General features: G+C 34.0%; 2 protein-coding genes across 6 annotated transcripts in view; one reads left to right on the forward strand and one right to left on the reverse strand.

Moving 5' to 3' along the window:
* The window catches only part of LOC123014292 (irregular chiasm C-roughest protein-like), a 224,724-nt gene extending 211,748 nt beyond the window's left edge, over positions 1–12,976 (forward strand). For 3 of the 5 annotated variants that reach the window (XM_044413333.1, XM_044413332.1, XM_044413331.1), the window contains 7 exons: positions 456–741; positions 6,680–7,113; positions 7,197–7,476; positions 9,477–10,022; positions 10,073–10,192; positions 10,846–11,108; positions 11,161–12,976. In XM_044413333.1, coding sequence (XP_044269268.1) covers positions 477–741; positions 6,680–7,113; positions 7,197–7,476; positions 9,477–10,022; positions 10,073–10,192; positions 10,846–11,108; positions 11,161–11,733 — 2,481 coding nt within the window. In that variant the 5' untranslated portion in view covers positions 456–476 and the 3' untranslated portion in view covers positions 11,734–12,976. The remainder of the gene's footprint in view (positions 1–455; positions 742–6,679; positions 7,114–7,196; positions 7,477–9,476; positions 10,023–10,072; positions 10,193–10,845; positions 11,109–11,160) is intronic. The other 2 variants (XM_044413335.1, XM_044413334.1) reach the window with 2 other exon arrangements.
* A 1,348-nt stretch (positions 12,977–14,324) lies between these two features.
* Positions 14,325–19,027, reverse strand: LOC123014480. The gene is made up of 3 exons (XM_044413623.1): positions 18,868–19,027; positions 17,557–17,760; positions 14,325–15,442 (listed from the first exon to the last, which is right to left on the reverse strand). The coding sequence occupies exons 1-3, from the start codon at positions 18,923–18,925 to the stop codon at positions 15,228–15,230; spliced, it is 477 nt and encodes a 158-aa protein (XP_044269558.1). The 5' UTR covers positions 18,926–19,027; the 3' UTR covers positions 14,325–15,227.
* Positions 19,028–20,376: the final 1,349 nt, after the last annotated feature.

Here is a 20,376-nt window from a genome sequence, read left to right on the forward strand (position 1 = left end):
GGATGAGCCGCAGTTTGTGTAAAAAGGATGTTCTTCTATATTTTCTTTAACCTTTTGCATTTACGAAATCGTTCTTTTGTAATATCACATTTTCTAAAAACAAATAGGCACGTCGTGGTTTATTTATAAAATATATATGTATCGTATTTGCGAGAAAACCTTCTTATCGGGGATCTGAAGAAAATATAATAAAACTGATGTCATATTTTTAATTTTGTCTAATCTCGGCTCTTGAATAGACAGTGACATAATGGAAACGTTTCTGGAGGCTCTTTTATTTGTTGCTGGAAATAAATTTCATTTCGTCGGAAAAGGCGTAATGAAAGTTCCGAAGACAAAAACTTAAATCACTACCTGAGTTAAATAACGTTTTCCCCATTTAATTCCCGCCTATTGTAGAAACAACAATACTGCTGAAAAAATTCTAAAGCTAATGGCTCCCTTCCTCTTTTCAGAGATAAAATAAGACAATCAAGATGGCATCATCGCACAAGTTCCTGCTGCTCCTCCTGCGGATAGCTGGCCTGTGGCTGGTGAATGCAGCAGGGCCGATCCGCGAACAAAAGTTCGCGATGGAGCCTCAAGATCAAACGGCTGTGGAAGGGTCGAGAGTGACGCTGCCCTGCAGAGTAATCGACAAGAGTGGAATCCTGCAGTGGACCAAGGACGATTTCGGCTTGGGCACGCACAGGAATCTCAGCGGATTTGATCGGTACTCCATGATTGGTAGTGATGAAGAAGGTGAGCACAGCATTAATTTACCACCAATTTGGGCTTTGACATTAACGACAGTCATTTCGGGCGATCAATCACCTTCATAACGCAATGTAATCTATTTTAATCTGGCAAACGATAAACTTGGAGCTTTTTCAAGAAGAAAAGATCCGAGAATCTGTTTTTTGATTCACATTTTGATATTATCTGCGTGTGTATTTTTACAAAAGTTTTTCGATACAAAAAGTAAAACGGTTTCCTGGCAATAAGATCAACATGATTACTGTTAATTATTACACATTATACTGCTCTAAAAAGGCTAACGGTATCGTTGATTAACTCCACTCCTTTCCTTGTAAGATGTAAGACTACTCATAGATTTATTTATTAATTATAAAACTATGAGTAATAAAGTTTCAAATTGTAAGTGGTGCCCCAGATAAACATTTATCACTTTTCAAATGCGACTACCATATTTACAATATATTTATGATACATTAAAATGATTCAAAGAGCTACATTATTTATGTACAAGCCAAGTGCATTAAAATATTTCCCCTGTGACTTAAGCCAGAATCAGACCACATTTTATTGCGTTTACTCATTCTTTACTTGACCTGGAAAGTAGGTACTCCAAGAAGACAAAAGCTTTATTAAATTGGATTAATTTTCATAATATTTATTTGAAGTTAAATTCGGTTCTATTTGAATGAAATGACCAATGTTAGATAGTATCTTGTGCACAATATCATTGTTATCAATCATCTGGCGGCTATCGATCAAGAAGAAATGACATTAGTTTATTTTTATACAAAGCATTATTCCAAATTACTAAATATCGATTTGTTCAACAAATACTCATAGAGTGGCTTTGTAATACACTGGAAACAGTAATTTTACAATTTTACTACTGGATACTTTAATTCAACTTGAAAGAGGATTTCAGTCTTGTTTATTTTTCTGCTTCATTGTAATAAAATTAATAGCAACATTCTTGGCCACTGAATCAAATCGATCGGTTCATTGCTTACGGGAGATTACTGAGAAAGTTGTAAAAATGATTATTATTAGGCCAAAGGTTGCAATGTAGGAGAAAATGATCACTTTCTTAACTTCCTACTCGTCGTTATTATAAAGCACTCAGACGTTTTAATTGCAACTTTTTCTTATTATTAATTAGATCAGGTTGGTCGGTGTGTATACCTATGTAGTTTTCTGAGAATGCTTTTCTTAATTTCCTATTGTAATTAATGCAACAGAATTCATTTGTTGTTGTAAAACGACGTTTTATTAACGGATTTGATGTAAGAAAATCCGCAACAGAAAATCAAATTTAATTACTCTGGTCATAGAGGATAGCAACAGGTATGCTTCTGATGGCGTTAGTTGGAAAAAGGGGGTTGGCTAATGGTATAGTAAAAGTCGAAAAATTAAATATCGTAACATTACCTTTAACAGAAGTAATTTTATCAGTGAAATAAAAGTCAGAGTCGAAGCGAAATGCATATATTTAATCGCTTCATTAGGGTAAATTACTTAAAAGAGACCTTTGAGTTGTCGCAGTTATGCTTTTTACTTTTTCTTACCAATTTCGTAGTTTAATCGCCAGATCTCCGCGGAGGATTCTGAAGTTGTAATTTTCTTAAGTCCATATTTATGTATAGCAGTGGAGTCAACAAACTTGAGAAAGTTGTGATTAGAAGGGCGTTCGGACACGTGTTGTTAATTTCCAGGACAAATATTAGACTGCCAAAGTTTACCGGTCGCCTCGTGCGACGTTAATTAGAACAGTTTCGTCTAATTACTAAAATACATAAGCATTGACACCTTCATTTTGAAATTTCTGAGAATTCTCGATACGATTTTACTGTGGAGAAGAAGTTTTGTTTGTTCTGTTCTCTCGACCTCGGCCGGAAAATCTTCTCAGCGAAGGCGCATTTATATTCTGTCAATGCAAAACTGAAGGAACTAAATGTATTTACGCCGTGCACATCCCGGGCGTATTTTTAGCCGAGCTTTTAGAGCTACATGATGAGTTGTTTCTAGCATTATACATGTCTCTTCAGCTTTGCACTTACTCTAAGCCTCTTTAGGCCGCTCAAAGTTTCAACGGAAGGAAATCGGTCTAATATCAAAGACACGAGGTCGAATATTTTCTCAAAGGTGTTTTTAAAAACATTTAAGCCAATCTCGTTTTAATTAAATTTTAATTGGTTCGAAAAATTTTGCCAAAGGGCTCTTTATACTTTTATCGACTTGAAACGTCTACTTTGATAAGTTTTAATAAATGCAAAGCATGGCGTTTGACACGTTCAAGCGTAAAAAATCTCTTAAGGACATTTCGGACGAATTGTTTGGGCTACTAATGAACTCGGATCTTATCGGGCTGCCACAAAAGATTGCCAGCCAGACTGTTCTGACTCAGACAAAATTAATAAGCTGCGCATTTTTTACAGTCTCCTTCGAAAATTAATTTTATTTTAATTCTTAATTTAACCTGGCATTTTCAGGGTTTTACCTGAAAGTAGTGCGCCATTCTTAGCTGAAACGTCGCAGCATATTAGAATAAATAATCTACAATTACGTCCATTAGCTTTAAGAAAAGAGTAAAAATAGGCTTTTAGCTGAAATTCATTTAAAACGCTATAAAGCTCTACTCATTTGCATCCAATAAAACTTGTATCTTATCAAGATTCACACCGACGAAAGTACCATCTACGTATTTAAAATTAGCTCGAGGAAATTAAAATACATACATATTTAAAATACATAAATTTTATTTTTTAGTAAAGTGGTTATAGTTATTTTTGCCGCATTCAACCCAGTTTTTTATTAAAATCGTTCGTGTCACATTTTCGAAGTTGATTAACGAACTCGGGCTGAAATTTAGAATTACGTAGACAGTTTAATTCCTCTTGAAATTTTATATAGTGGTACGACTCGGCGCAATAGATAAAATATCATTCCTCTGGAGACTGAAGTTGGGAGTTACAGTTTCAAATTTCGAGTTGTAGTCTCCAGCAAATTCTGCCATCAATTACGATGGTTATTTACCGAGCAAACTTGTGCCTGTCGGAGGATTTTACACATACAGAGGTCATTATATATTTAATAGGAAAGGGAATATACATTTTAGTGAGATTTTTAATAAAGCGCATTATCTATGACGAAAATAATGAAATGTGACCTCAATTCTGACTCGAGATAAAATTCTCCGGTTACCATAATTTGACCCATGCAATATTAAAGTTGTGACGTGCTTTAGTTCCGCCATTAAACTTATTCGAGCACTTACACCGATGAACGACATTCTTCGCGTGTACTTAAGCCGTAATAAAATTTTCCCATTAAACTTACTAAGGTCTTCTTAATATAGTTACTTTTGAGATAGCGCGATAAAACCTTCATAATTCTGCCAAGTGGAGCCCAATCTTCAAGATCAGGCGTAAATTGGAACAACACTAATCATTCGTTAATATTTTTACGACATAATTGTCCGCAAGCTTAGTTATCTGCACCCGACAGCATCTTAAATATACTCCAGACCACGGAGTTCCAGACTTGTTATGTTAAAGGTTGTGCTGCGGCTGGACTCGGGCGTGTTATTCGCTGTATGTATGATCCGGACACTCGAGTAATACCTCCAGAGGGAACGCGATAGTCGCCTCCTTTTCCCACAGGCTTTCTGATATATGTATCCGAAGTTGGGCCTTTAAAATATCGTCGCCGTGGAACGCCTTTCGTGGAAAACATCGAGAACAAACCGAAACGCTAACTCGAACACACTTGCCGGAAAATCAGCCGGGAAGAATTTCACACGAGCTCGGACGGCACCTGGTGCATGAAAATCCGAAAGTTTCTTCTCATGTGGAAACTTACCTGAAAGTTGAAAAACATTGTCCAGCATAAAATATGAGGAGGCGGCACTTTGAAAGATCTGCAAGACCATATTAAGATTATACACATTAGAAATGTAATTTTATTATGCGGGTTTGTGAGGTGTAGGTAATTACATAATAATAAAGTAATGGAATAAAACTTTTCTCTTTATCTATGTGCAAGTAATTAATTAACTTCAGGTTCTGAATTAAAGAGCAGTAAGTAAAAATTGAGTCAGTTTGTTAACGCGGATTATTTCTGTTATGTAAAAATTTCCGTCTAAATTAGACTCTATTTCTCAAAATTTGTCCAAACTGGTAGGCCCAATAAAGAAAACGATCTTCTATTTAAGTGCCGTACCCAATCTGAGCTAAACAGGGAATTTTAATAAACACCATTTGGACCTGATGGGTCAAATGGGAGCTTTTTATGGTCGACGATTCTCTACAAGGAGGATAAAAATGTGTTAGTGTCTCCGGCCAATAATGATAAAACATAATATCCGTGAGGCCGTAAAAAAACAGTATCTCATAAAAGAAGTGGAAAGAGTTAATATCAGTGTCTTTTTAGCAATTTGTAGAAAATTGTAGACCTTTCCCTTAAAACGTAGGTAAGCATTAACCTTTAGAATTCCCAGTAGAACAAAACGTTTTCGCAGGACCGTAATAAAGCCTCTCCTTTTATGAACTCGTTACGTGTTGTAGGTGCGCCAATCACTTGGACCGTTTTTATTGAGATACTCACGCCGCCATGTTTACTCTTGACGAATTCGCGCCACACGTCACATTGTTCAGATTAGTTGTAAACAAAACCACATTTATCACTGTTTTACACACTTTTAATTACAATTTAGAACATTAGAAACCAAGCGTCTTAACAATTCTACTACAAATCCTGGTAGAGTAACACTTAAACTAGAATTATCTTTGATTTCTCTGAAAGACAAATTGCACAAACAAAAAAATTAAATAATTGTGGTGTAAAAATCAATTTTAAATACTAAGTACAGTATAATGCATTATACTTAACAATAATACTATGTTTAGAGTACCGTAAATTGTAAATAGAACTAGGTATACGTACTATAAAACGGAAAAATTTCTGCACAATTTCTAGTACGTAATAACTACTCGTAAGAATAAAAGAGATTGATTGTAAGTTTTTTTTAATGGCTATTTATAGAAATAAGATTTAAATGTAATCAAATCTGCTATAGAAAAAAGTAGGTATTATTCTATGTTATCCATTTAACACTGGTCGAATTTATGAACTATACAGTGTATTCTTTGGAAAAAATTGCAACTAACGTAAAAATCTTAAAGTATTTAAACAAAATAAGTCGATTGTAAAGTTTTAATGTCTGCTATTCGTTGCTTATATCTATCTACGACGTTTCCTAAAGATGTTCGTAAGGAAAATAAAAGAAACTTTAAAATGCTATAAAGTTTTTCGTCTTTATTACAACCAACAATCTTTAGTACCTTGTTCAAAAACATTATTTAAAAAAGATGTTTTGGCATATTAATCATAAGTTTTGAGTGTGTTGATGATAAAAAGAGGGAATCGTTTTCAACTTCATTAATTTATAACTATAATAAATAACACATATAATTGATAAAAAATGTTAACGTATCACAATTATGTACAATGTGTATGTCAGGTAAAATTTACAAAAAGACCTACTGTCTTAAATTGGTTGTAGTAGGTACTTGATTTAAGTCGATTTAAACACCTGTTGCAACCAGATAAAATTGAAGTGGTAATTTGAGATAACAATTAAAGTTTTTGCAGCAGTCATGAAAAGAATTTATTGAAAATGTTTTTACTTAAATTACCTTCCTAATTACCACATTTAGTGCATTGATAAAGCTTTTGAATCATTCAACTTGAGTAAGTTTAAGTAAAATTAATGCGTCTTAGGAAAAACAGTTAATTTGTTGTAAAAATTTTAATTGGTGGTAGACTCAATTCATGAGATGATGAGATTTTTCTATTAGTTTCAATCTCATTCTTTGCGCTTATTCAATTTCGCGTTACTCTATTTTTTGTGTTGCAATTGACTGAAATAGCTTTTGATTTTGTTCAGGCGACTATTCCCTGGACATCTACCCCGTGACGTTGGACGACGACGCCAAATACCAATGCCAAGTGTCTCCCGGTCCCCAGGGCCAGCCGGGAATTCGCAGCCATTACGCGACGGTGACTGTGCTCGTGCCCCCCGATCCGCCCAAGATCGTGCAGGGGGATTACCTGGTCACGACGGAAGACAGGGAAATAGAACTGGAGTGCATAAGTCACGGCGGGAAGCCGGCGGCGGAAATAACCTGGATTGATGGCCTGGGAAACGTCCTAACAGACGGAATTGAATATATCGTCGAGGAGCTATCGGACGGAAGAAGATTCACGGCCAAGTCAATACTGAAATTGACGCCCAGAAAGGACCATCACAACACTACCTTCACTTGCCAAGCCCAGAATACGGCCGAAAGGACGCACAGATCCGCCAAATTGAAACTGGAGGTCGGTGGGGTCCATGAACTGTGTTTTATTAAATAGAAGCCTTCCCTGGGAACACGAATTTCATAAATTTTCTGTTTTTCTAGGTAAAATATGCGCCGAAAGTCACGGTCTCTATTCTGGCGGGAGCAACACAGAGCGGAAGGATTCCTGAGGGGGCGGAGGTCAGACTGGGGTGTCATGCGGATGCTAACCCTGCAGACGTCACCTACAGGTGGTTCTTGAACGATGAACCGTTAATTGGGGGATATACCACCGAGATGGTTATTCACAACGCGACGAGAAAATATCACGACGCTATTGTCAAATGCGAAGTGCACAATGCAGTTGGCAAGAGCGAAGAAAGCGAAACGCTGGATATTAGCTGTTAGTATTAGATATACATCATGTTTCAAACACAGATTCTAAAAATTCTTCTTAATTTACTGGTGAATAATGTGACTTCAATATAAAATAAGTTTTTTAAAGTTCAAACATATTGAGATTTGTGAATTTTTTTGGCACTCACAATTATTAAACATACACTGCGATTTTATTAATTGTGCAAAAAGTTTAAAAGTCGAATACATCCATCATTCGTTAAATTGCAGAATATAAGGGTTGTCAGACGACGATGATGTTTCTTTTTTTTTTGTTTCCACACTCCGTTGTAGCTTCTGCTTCCATATCTGGTTCTACAGCAGCAGCCAACACTTACAATACAGAGTGTTTGTTTGAGGATTGCGAGCAAAAATTTTAACCACTAATAGGATTCTCAAAAGAAACAACTTTCGTTATTCCAAATTTTTAAAAATAAATTGAGGCTGAAAACCCGTCCCCGCCTATGTCTTAATACGATGTTTACAATCATTCATAAGAAAAAACTTTGGAACGTAAACAGCGTAAAGACAAAAAAATTATCGCTACATTAGGGTAGATCAGTGTCAATGTTAGTGGGTCAATACTTGCTATTATAAAAAATTGCTCGAAATGTGGTCATTCGTTGGCAATGCACACTTCTTGTACTCTTCTGGCTAGGTAGGGAAGCTTGCGTTCGCATACACAGCCCTTCGAAGGTATAAATTTGAGCTGCGTACACTAATTCACTAATTGTTTCGTGTGAACCCCCAAAAAAACACACGTATTTAAATCTGATGACCGCGGTGGTCATTGGCGACCAATCCATCTCTAGGAAAAATGATTGTTCAATCAATTGGTGACGACTTTGGCATAATCTGATGGAGCTCCACTTATAAATACCGCATGTGTCGCCAAGAGCACGTCCTCCACCAGATTGGACAACACATTTTCCAAAAAATCCAGATAAACGGCACTAGTTAAACGTTAAGGTAATATGTGGGATCCAATTTGGTGATCTTCAATGATCACTGCCCAAACATTTAGTGAAAATCGGTCTTGGAAATGATGTCCGTACACTAGTTAATTTGGCGTTTGAGTAGTTGGCCATAACGACATGATTGACAATTTGATTTCAAATCAATGTGCACAATTCACCCGAAAGCGCATTAACGACTAACTAAACTGACACATGTAAACAAGTGATAATTTTTTTGGACAAAAAGTTTTCTTTTTTCTGTATAAAAACTTTCACGGTCAACATTCAATGCAATTTATTTTCATTGATATTTTCACTTCCAACTAACAAGGACAGACACACTAAACGGCTCGTGAAAACATAGGGAGGAAATTGCAAAAATAAAATTTGGATACGGAATTTGTTTGGTCTTCAATTCGACATTTCATAACAAATTCTCTTATAAGTGGTTAAAATATTTGCTCGCAATCCACAAACACCCTGTATAATAAGATGGATAAGTACGTGTGGCTGTCTCACATCTACGTCCATACTATGACAATTTTGAAAGAAATCTTCCTAGCAATGAAAAGGAGGACTTAACAATTGAAACAAAAACATATTTATCAAGATACATACATATTCTTGCTGAGGCATCTTTTTTAGTTGTACCACTTTATCAATAAATAAGAATACGTTTTTTGGAAGATCTATATAATAGTTAGCAACAGCAGATATTTACTTCTCATTTGATTCAAACTTTTGTTTCAACTTTTTTGCTTAAAAAAAGACTTGGGGCTCTATTTTTATTTATCTCATTTTCCTGATTGTTAAACAATAATAAATAGAACCTTAGAGGCAAAACTTTGTCTTTCAATTCACAAATGTTCTACTTATCTAATTACCTAAAAATATTTTTTCTTCAATTGCCTTTGAAGTGGCAATCAAGCTCAAATGTTATAGGAAATAAAAAATTAATCTTGCCTTTTATGAATATTTAATTATCCTCCAAGTTTTAGTTAGCCATACTTGAACAAACTAGTGTTGTTACGTTGGTTGTTTAAAATTTCAGACGGTCCCCAGTTCCGAACAAAGCCGCGTTCGGTCCAAGCCGACCTCGGCACAAGCGTAACTCTGAGCTGCGATGTGGACGGTAATCCCCTTCCGGAGATATCGTGGTACGACGAAAAGCACAAACGAATCATTCACAACAGCCCCAATTTAACTTTGCGAGTCGATCAAGAGACGGCAGGAAGGTATTTTTGTAAGGCCCACGTACCCGGATTTCCTGAAATCGGTGCGGATGCAACAATTTACCTCAAAGGTCCTCCGTCTATAGTTAGCCACCGCACCCAATTCGGCATCGAAGGCGATAATGTTCGAGTCGAGTGTACGATATTTTCCATACCGCTGCCAGAGCGAATCGTTTGGACATTTAACGGACGAGAAATCGACATTCATGACCAAGATTATACGATATTGGAAGATCCTTCTCCTGAGGGCATCAAATCTACATTGGTAATAAGGGAATCTCAGGAGAAACATTTTGGCATGTATAATTGCAGCGTCACTAATCCATATGGAAGCGACGTTGTTGAAATTAATCTCATGCAACAAAGTAAGATTTTCGATTTGGATTTTTCCCATTTAACTTGCGTTTTATTACAGAGAACGTCCCGTCAATTATCATCATTTTTGGCGTCGCTGCGCTGGTTATACTCGTCTTTATTGTGATTTTGGTCGTTTTCTTGTGCCAGAAACAGAGCAAGAAGAAGCCGCCGCCTGAAAGTGAGTATGACACAATACCCGATGACGATAACAGTAACAAAATGCATAATAATTATTTTTTCACTCTTAAAATACATTAACTGGTTTAGTTATTTTTCTGGACATCTTTGTCAATAAATCGACAAACTAGTCTATTTGATAGGAAAGTAGTTTGAAGCAGCTAACAATTAACAATGATAGAAAATTTATTTTACTGTGACATTAAGAGTGAATTGTCATTATCTATTAAAAAACTTTTTGTTTTATTAAATATTAATTTTTGATTGATTTTGATTTTTCACGATGGAAACATTTCAAGAAATCACTTAGGTAAACGTGCCATCTATTATTATTACTTATCGATTCAGTAATTTCTGTCTTTGTTTTATTTAACAAGTATCGTAAGTAATAAAATGGTATTAAGTTTAAAAATTTAACGCCATTAGTGTAATAATAAAACCTTGCATGTTTTCCCAACGTGTACTGTACTTTTTGTGGTTATTAACATTTCTTAATTAATTCCTGGATTATGTATGGATTACGTTAATATTGAAAAAATAAATAAATTGGACTGATTTTTATGAAAAATTTTTACACAATTTTGCGTGTTACTGTTGTCATTTTGTAGAAACTTATTATCTGATCCTAAAGGTAACTGATCTGCATGTTTTCAGCTGATGCCAATACTATAGAAAAGCAATGTAAAGAATCTGACAGAAGCTCTAATATATCAGACTTGAAACTGGATCTCAGGACCGGATCTTCGAACAGTAATGTGCATTGTGATATGGATTATATTCCAGGGGCCGAGTCTGAAACAGGAAGTGAGTCTGTTATAACCCGAATCGGTGTCCCTTTAGCTGGCCCCGTCAATGTTTCAGGGCAAGAAATCTACCGATACTCCGCCGATTACACGGAGCCTAGTTTCCCCCCTAAAGTAATAATTTGTTAAAATTTTAGTCTCACTTTTCACATTTTCACTTTTGCAGGACGGCCAAAACAATAACGGTTACGTGCCATACGTGGACTACTCTCGCGACTACAACCCCCCGATGATGCAACCTCCCATATCCTCCTCGTTGGATCCCGGGAGGGAGAGTCTGCAGTCCACCCGCCTCCAACTCAATTCGCTGCAGTCGCACCAGATTCCGGTGTCTGGCCAGAACCTCCCCTTGAACGATCTGTCCGACATTCACCTGGTGACGACGCAGAGCATCCCTAACGGGGGGCTGCCAGGGCTGGGGTCTATAGATCCTCGTTTCAGTGCCACTTACGGCAACCCGTATTTGCGGAACCCCAACGTGGGGCTGCCCACCCCCAACACGGCGAACCCCGCGGCCACCCCCGCGCCGCCGCCCTATTCGAGGGATAGCTCTCGGATAGCTAGTTCTAGTGCTATGATGACTGCTAGTGCGAATGTAGCGAATACTGTGGTTGCGAACGGTGCTAATGGGTCGGTGCCCCAAGTGACGAGGCTACCGAACTCCCCTACAAGTCAATACATAGTTCCAAATTCGAATATGGCAACGATTAAGAGAGGTACTATGGCCACGCACGTATAATAGTGCGTTGGGACTTAGCGATTTCAAGTTGAATTGCAAAAGAGAAGACTGAAGCCTGTATCAATCGAAAATTTTTAACTATTTGTTTTTGGTAGGAATTTTACGCCGAAATTCATGTACATTGTCTAGACAATTAAATTAATTGACCGAATTATTGATTAAAACTTAATCAGAACGTACAGTTTATTACTACAAACCTGTTACTCATGCCAACATTTTAAATACAAGTGACGTTTCAAGAACGGAAACATATCATATTGATATCATTAAGCAATTGGACGAATTGAATGATGCAATTTTTACGTGCAATATACGAAAATTGACTATTTTTTATTACTTGTATTTGAATAGTGAGACAGGTTTTCATATTACCTATAGACTAGTGTACATATCAAAGGTCAACAGACGCAGTTTTTAAAATGTCAATTTTAAGAATCCTTCAAAATTTCTTCGATTCAATGTCATACTACTTCAAAATTTCGTTGTCTAGAGAAATATTTTTACTGTTGAGAAAAATTTAAACCTGCCGTTGTGAAGAAAAATATTTAATCATCTATGCGCTTCCAGATAATATGTAAAACATGTCTGTGTTCTTTTTTTATTTCATTCCAGATTTTGTTACGTATTAGGAGAATTTATTTTTTTCATGGTTTTGCTAAATTTGTGAGTAGCTCAGCTTTTTATGGCACACTGTTATAAACTATTGAAAGAAATAAATTTGTTATGAATGGAAATTTTAGATAAATATACCAAAGATATTTTTTGTAAATTAACTTCTATAACAAATGTGTATATTTTAAAGTGAATCCAACGACGCATCCACTTATTTTATACCGTACTATTGCATTTTGTTTTTAGGTGCAATTCACTTATTTCTTGTACTTAAATGTATGCAATTCGTTGCTTTAATATTTGCTCATTATTTTTATTTTGTATTTACCTGTATATTTGTATATTTTTACGTGTACATTTTTAATACCTATCAAATTTGATTACATATCAGTTATGTTATCTTCCAGTCTAATTTGCATGTTTTGTGTAAATGACATTTTTTATCAGTTTGTAGAACGAATGAGTGATATGTTATAAAGGATGATAGATTTAGCTCAACTTGTACATATAGAATTTTACGACGTTTTCTATGCTAGAAAACACTGTTACTACTGTGTATAAATTTTTTTAAATCTTAACGAACAGCAATATTTATAAAACTTTGTGATTGTAAAATAAATATGCCTACTTATGAATCAGTTTTATTAACCCAATTCATAAATACAAGCGGTTCCCATATAAATTTATAAACAAAAAATGTTTATAAAAACTGAAAATTTTCAGAAGTACTGGGATCACAGAGACGCAGAGAGGTATTCTAAATTTTTAAAATAGAAATTTCAATCTTTGTTTCGACAAGCGCTTTATCTTTTTTGTGATCTCGTGCGATTTAATACTCAATTTTTTGTTACAACATATAATTGTGACCGAAAGCGATTTCTTGCTGAATTATTTTCTTATAACAACATGCCATTTTTTGCTTAATTTTTTAAGTTTATTTGCACTGATGAAAAAAAAAACTACGTTGCAAAATTCTTATGATCAGTGCACAAAACGTTGGTTTACATGTCGTTTGAATAAATCTCCTAAATAGCGCACAACAATCGTATTCATAAATTAGCGTCTACAAATATAATTTCAGTAAAAAAAATTATAATAAAATTGTTGTGCGAGGAAATATTTAGCGCATACGAGGTGGAAAATATGTAATACTAGCCCCATTTTCAAAATTAACAAATGTACCTAACTTTCGTTGCTATTTAACCTCTCTGATCGAGAGGCTCAGTTTTGAGATTGAGAAAAGCCCAAGAGATAATGACATTTCTCCCGAAGTTTGTATACTATTCTATTTACAATCATATTTCTTTAAAAATGATAAAATACCTGGTTTTCTGTCAAAGTTGATGATGCATATGATCCAAAAAAAACTAGAGTTTTTGCATTTGATTAGCTCGTAACTCTGGTAATTTCCCGGCTTCCGAAAGTTTAGAAATCGGCGTTTTTATTATAGTGATTAATAGAAATATTGGTGGATGCGCCGGGTCAGAAATAAAATACATTTTTGAAAGTTGGTTGAGTGAAACAATCTTTATTTTAAATTCTACAGAACATGTACAATGACAAACAGCAGCGTGCACAGCATTTTTCAACATAAAAATAAATATTTTAAAAAATATGACCCCAAACAGATCCAATTATTGTATATTATTACCCTTATATACAATGTATATTTAGTTTCCACGAGAAACACATTTAAGTATCTTTGTTATTTAAAATATCCCTTCTGTTATTATTAAGGAGAAAAAATATTTATTCACAACATGCATATTTTTTTCATTGAAAAACAAATATTTTATTTACATTTATAATAAATACATAATTTCGATAGAATATAATTATATTTTTTTGTACTTAGAAAATAAAATGCCACATTTATTTACGAAAACAGCATTTCTTTATGGTTTCAAAGGCATAATTCCGGGTGTATTGGAAATTTATTTAATCAACAGCGAGTGTTAAGTGTAAAAAATGAGCCGGTGTTTTAATGTGAATTTTATTATAAATACAATTTCCAACACACTGTAGTGTAATTACATATCATAGATTTAGTGCATTTATAACATTTTAAGTTATAACAATCCTATTTAGATTTTCATAAGATGACTTGGTTAAGTTAAACCTAGCGAACAAGCATGACTAGTATGGCACTTCCGGCCAAAACTGGCAGTGTTTCACGCATATTACACATTCATTACAGTTTATAAGAAACATGTAGAGATTTTACGACACTGATGTGAATTGAACGAAAAATTGCAGAGCGTTGCGATAGATTGCACATTTTCACTTTATTTATCAAACGGATTCTCACCAAATGGTATAATAATCCCTTGCATATCTAGATATGTATTCGATTTATTGTTGAAGGTAGGCTTTTCATGTGTTGCCTGTAGAGATATATTGCCCTTTGGTGAAAATATTCGATTAAGTCAAATGCCATGGCAGTCTCTATTTTTCTTATTTATACCCAAAGTTTATATTGTTTACAGTTAACACTATACACTAACTTAATGGACAAGACCTGCTCACCAAGCAGGCAATAACATCGTCATTCTATTTACCCATAGTTTAGCTTTAATTGTTATCAAAAAATCATTGCCTTTATCTATAAAGCTTAACTTTAGTGGTAGGATATTAGTTTTTCTTAAACTAATCAAAAATATATATGCCATAATTAATATAGAAAATTAGACTTTTTGCACAAATAGGCTCTTGCTTTTACCATTTTTTTCATACCTTATTAGACCTCATTCTATCAATACGTTTATATACATTTCGGATTCAAATGACTGTTGCATATCGGAAAATAAAAATCTTGTGCGCTACCCTTTACGAAACTAATTCTTTGAAGATGTCTTCACATGATGCCAATTTTGATTATCAGTTTATCCCAAGATTAGTCTCATCACTCCAAGCAGAATTCCTCCTGCGATTATCCTCGATGTACTAGAGTGAAAACTTCCAGTATTACAAAGACTACGTGTGCAAGAACAGTATTTAACATGAACATCTTTTGTCCCTGTTCTCAGTAGACATTCCTTATCGTCTCTGTCATCTAAGATGTATCCACACCCTCGGATCACTCGGATGTGTCCTTGGACTGAAAAAAAATTGGATTAGTTTCAAATCACCACTAATGAGAGATCATCTTCTAACACAAGCGTAATGAGCACGTGTTTCACGCACGTGACTGGCACGTGTAGGTGCTACAATGGCGGGTCCGAAATTATTGATTGCCTCCCTTGCACGCCACTTACCAAACTGGGGAAAATGTGTGGTTGGTGGTTACTGACATTTAGCTAAATTGTTGTTGTCCCCATGGCATTTGAGGGAGTTAATAATTTCGTATCTACTGGTAACATTTTGGGACAGAAAAATCTTTATTGGGATAGAAGTTATTTCGTGCTCAATTAAGTGCCAAACATTTTAATCTTGATACGTTAGAAGTGAATTAAACCTGCGATACTCATCTATAAATTAGCATGGCTCAATAATGAATATAATACTTACTGCGCCATAAGAGAAATGAATCACAAACGTTTTTTAGCGAAATTTTATTATTCTTATTCATTTAATGGATAAATTTTGTTTTTAGTTTTTTTCTTATTTTATACATTTTTGACCAAAGTTTTTTATGTCAAACAGCAAATCTGTAATTAAAAATTCATTATTCTGGTTGAGTAGGAAGAAAAGTTAATTTTTCTCTTGATTTTGGGTTATTTTTCTCTGCTGTTTAAATCATCACATTGGCGTTTTTTTTTAACAAGGATGTCACTTTGCCAATTAATTAATTGAATAATGATGGTTGTTGCTAAAAATGACTGTATTTTTTATCCTAAAGCTGTTTTTTAAGTTGCCGTTTATTAAAATTATGTTTTTCACAAACATTTTTGTTATTTAACTTTTTTTTGTTTTGCTTTTTAACTTTGTTATTTAACTCATTTGTCAAAGTGACATCGTTGTCAAAAAAGTAAAACCGCCAATGTGATGGAATCTGAAATTCAAAGAAAAATAATTATTAAGTCCAAAAAAATCAAGAGACAAATGAACATTTTTTTCCACTGTATCAGAATAAACCGCCATACGTCAACCAGTAATAGAAAATGTCATTCTGAGAAAAAAAAAGGTTTAAATAATTGTTTTCTATTGTCATTCGTTTAAAAAGAGTTACAGCTTAACAAAGAGTAACAATGAATTTTGTACAAATCGTGATAAATTCAAAACGATCACATTTATGAAGCAATTGCTTATTTAACTGAAGCAATGAAAGGCATTTTGAGCAATTTTTGTAGTTGCTTTTATGTCTTTACTTAATTTTATTTTTTTATCTCATAAATGAATCGTTTTCGGACTTATGTTTATGTTTATATCACACTGCCAGTATCATTTAAATAAGTCTTGGGACTAAGCAGTTGTTTCATCAATGTCATTGTTTTTAATTTACCACAACCCACTTTATAAAATTCATTGTTACTTTTGACTAAGCCATAACTCTTTAACATCGATAAAAAAATATTTTAACTTTTTTTTTCAGAATGACATTTTCTATCACAGGTTAATGTATGAAGGTTTGCTTTTGGGATACGCTTGTATACAATGTATTAAAAATATAACTGATTGAGTTTGCAAAAGAATTGAGAGCCATATCTCATTCATATTTGCAATCGCATATGGTTTTAGTTGACAAATTAATAATCGTTGTAACAATATTGTTTATTGTAATTTGTATGAAATATGAAATGTAAAATGATGCATTCAGTGTCAAGATGTCAATAACTGGAAGTAACTGCTACCTCAAATAGTCACAGGAATTCACTTTACTAACTTTACTAATATTAAATGTGTTGCGTTTTTTTAGCAAGTGTATAATTCAAAGTACTTACTTTTAATCTTAAAATTTTGTTTTCAACTATAATCGCAATCTCTTTTGGACAAGCCTGAAAAATACTAGCCCCATTTTCAAAATTAACAAATAACTTTCGTTGCTATTTAGATTTTTTCTTGATGTGATCAATTAATGAAACAATGTTTATGTTGTCAGTCGTAAAATGTAAAAAATTGCCAAATTTAATTTACATACACATACATTTCTGACAGTTTTATGCATTTGCGCCTTAAACTGAAAATGTGGATGGAATATAACTACAATACTAAAAAAAATGTTTCGACACTACTAGACTTATTTCAAAGCAAAATAAAAACTTTTGATGTTACCTTTCTGAACAGTTTTCCTACAAAGCTTTGGTTTTTCTTCCCAAATATGATTTAAAGGTCTTTTCATTGAACAATTTACTATTCCTATGGTGTATGGATCAAACGGATCGCCGCATCTAGGATCATACTCTGAATTGCATTCGTAACACGCTATAGGTTTTTCTCTAGCCCACTGTCCATGATCCATCCCATGTCTCGCATGACCTGAACAAAAAAAAAACAGTTATTAACAACTAATTTTCCCAGTTACTTGTCAGGAATGACACTGTAAAAACTCCCGGAAAATCCAGTGAGCCAAACAAGCCCAAACACAAAGAGATTAAAATGAGAGTGAATGTCGCCTGAAAGTCCGGGATGGGGGTATTGAACTCGCAGTATCTTCACTGCTCTACTTCCAATTCGTCATTTTCCACCAATTTTGTTTACTATTTCCTCAAAATTGAGCCATGAAAATTTTCTAAGGTACTAAAATACTCTTTCAAGGTTGCAATTTATTGTTAGATGTCACACGCTCTGATCAGTTTTAAGGTCGAATCAAATGTTTGCCTATAGTTGTGTAATTAGCACTTAAAACTTATTCGGATTTAAACCTTATTAATTTTACGCCCTAGTAAGTCAGTTATTGTTTATTAATCATCTTTGTTGATTACCTTTTGGGAATTATTGATTGGTTGCGGTTTTATAATGTCATTATTTTAAGTGCCTTTAGTTATCAGCAAAGACACGATTTAAGTATATAATTCAATTATGAACAAAAATACTAAGCTCATTTTTTGAGGATCAATAGAATGGAAGCTCTTCAAATAACAATTTTGGAAGGTCTGCATACATAGTAGTGTTTTAAAGCGCAGTCAAACCTTTTATCTTTCTATTATTGGGTTCATTTTGGGTCAAAAACGACAACCAAACACGATAAATTATCATCTAATTATAAATAAAGTTTCTAATATTTTTGAGTGGAAAAATGGAAAATATTTATAAAAAATATTTTTTTGAACTTAGAATTGGTGTCAATTTAATGAATGAAGAAGACGTTTTTTCTTTTAAGAAATGCAGTAAATGAAGTGTTGTTTTCTCTCCATCACGTTCATCATTAATTTTGACTATTCCCTGCCTTAATATCGACCTTTTCTAATACTAAAAACACACTTAATTTTAGGTTAAATCGATTTTGTTGCGTCGAGTACGGAAGTGCTGCCGGTGGTGCTGTTACATAACGAATGTTTTTACCAAAAAAGTAAATTTTTTCTTGAATATTTATGAAATCCGGAATAATAACAATTTCTTTAGAAAAATAATCAATACACTTACATTTAACTACAATTCCAAGTATAAGGGCAGCACAAACAATTCCGACACTTTGAAACATTTTCTTCAATGTTGTCCCAACTCATACAAAAAACTCACATTAACTAAATACACTGATTTGAAAAGTGCGGTATTGACGTCTCCCTATCTGTTCGACATTTAGTTGTACTAGTAGGAAGAGGACATGACGTCACTGATCCTCCCCACTACGCGAAGACGTCATCAAGCGTCGGATCGATTGAATTCACTTTGCAGCTTTTTCGAATTAAAGCGCTGTTAGGATGTTTTATTAAAATAAAACTATTTTGTTACAAAAAAAAGCAAAAAAGATAAAACTGACACTGGAAATAGCACACGTTTGATAAATTATGTAACTTGTATTTGAATCACTGAACCAGAAACACAAGAGCGTCGCTTCTTGTTTTTTAGCCTTCACATTTATGTATGTGGCTTTGAAATCAGCACTGTAGAATTTCTTTGTGAAACAAAAGAAGGGTGCATCCGCAACCTCCAATTTCACAAAACCGATTCTGGGCGAAATATTAGCTAGCTTTTCTTAGAACTTGAAAGCATTGCCACTAAATACGTATAATTGCACAAGACCGTTTTTTTTTCTCTCCAGTATTATCGTATGTACTACATATTCGTCATAGATTTTCCTCACTGTCGTTGGTTGTAAGAAAAGTTAAAAAAACTAAGAAATTTTAACATAAGCATACCCATTCAATTTGAAATAATTTATTAATTATATGTAGTCTTTCTCTAATTCAAATTCAAATACTAATAATCTAAATAAATATTAAAAGATGGTGCATAAAAGTTTTTAAACAGGCTATGTTAAAACATGAACATGTTAAAACATAAGTGTATAATACTAAAATGTGTAGGTATAGGTAAAGAAAAATAAGTAGAATCAAATAATACACTGACGGACACGGAATTTTGGACATCAAATTTATGTCAGTTCAAAAAATGTCAATGTAAGCCACGCTTTATTGTCATTACGATTGACATTTGGAACTAAAATTTGAAAGTTTTGTTGAAATTAATTTTTGGCGTCCATTTTCCGAAACAATAATGCAAGCAATACGTGTTTTTACATAAGTTCAATAAATTATTTTGATTTGTTGTCATTTTTTCTTTAACTATCAGCATAAAAACTGAATATGAGGTTAGTTGCCTAAGGCCCGTTTTACATTTTTATGTCAGTCGAATGACAAATCGTCCAAAATTCCGTGTCCGCCAGTGTATGTAAACCTCTGAAAAATTTGACAATTTTGTTTTTGACAATTTGCGTTTTTTTTGCACTCAAGTGTACCTATTTAAAATGTGCCAGGAAATCAATTGGCTTTCGGGAAAACCACATAATTCATAACAGTTAAGGCTCTAGGGCTAGTCATAAAATGGAAATAATGTAAACAAACACAATTTTACCATCGATGAGTTTCTCTTATTTCAGAGATTCAGATTCTAGCTCAGTAGAAAGAAAAGTTCATTTTTCTCTTGATTTTG

This window comes from Tribolium madens, unplaced genomic scaffold (genome assembly GCF_015345945.1).
Source record: "Tribolium madens isolate multiple individuals breed KSU strain unplaced genomic scaffold, Tmad_KSU_1.1 Scaffold_97;HRSCAF=244;Tcas5.2_LG3a, whole genome shotgun sequence".
Taxonomy (NCBI): Eukaryota; Metazoa; Arthropoda; class Insecta; order Coleoptera; family Tenebrionidae; genus Tribolium; species Tribolium madens.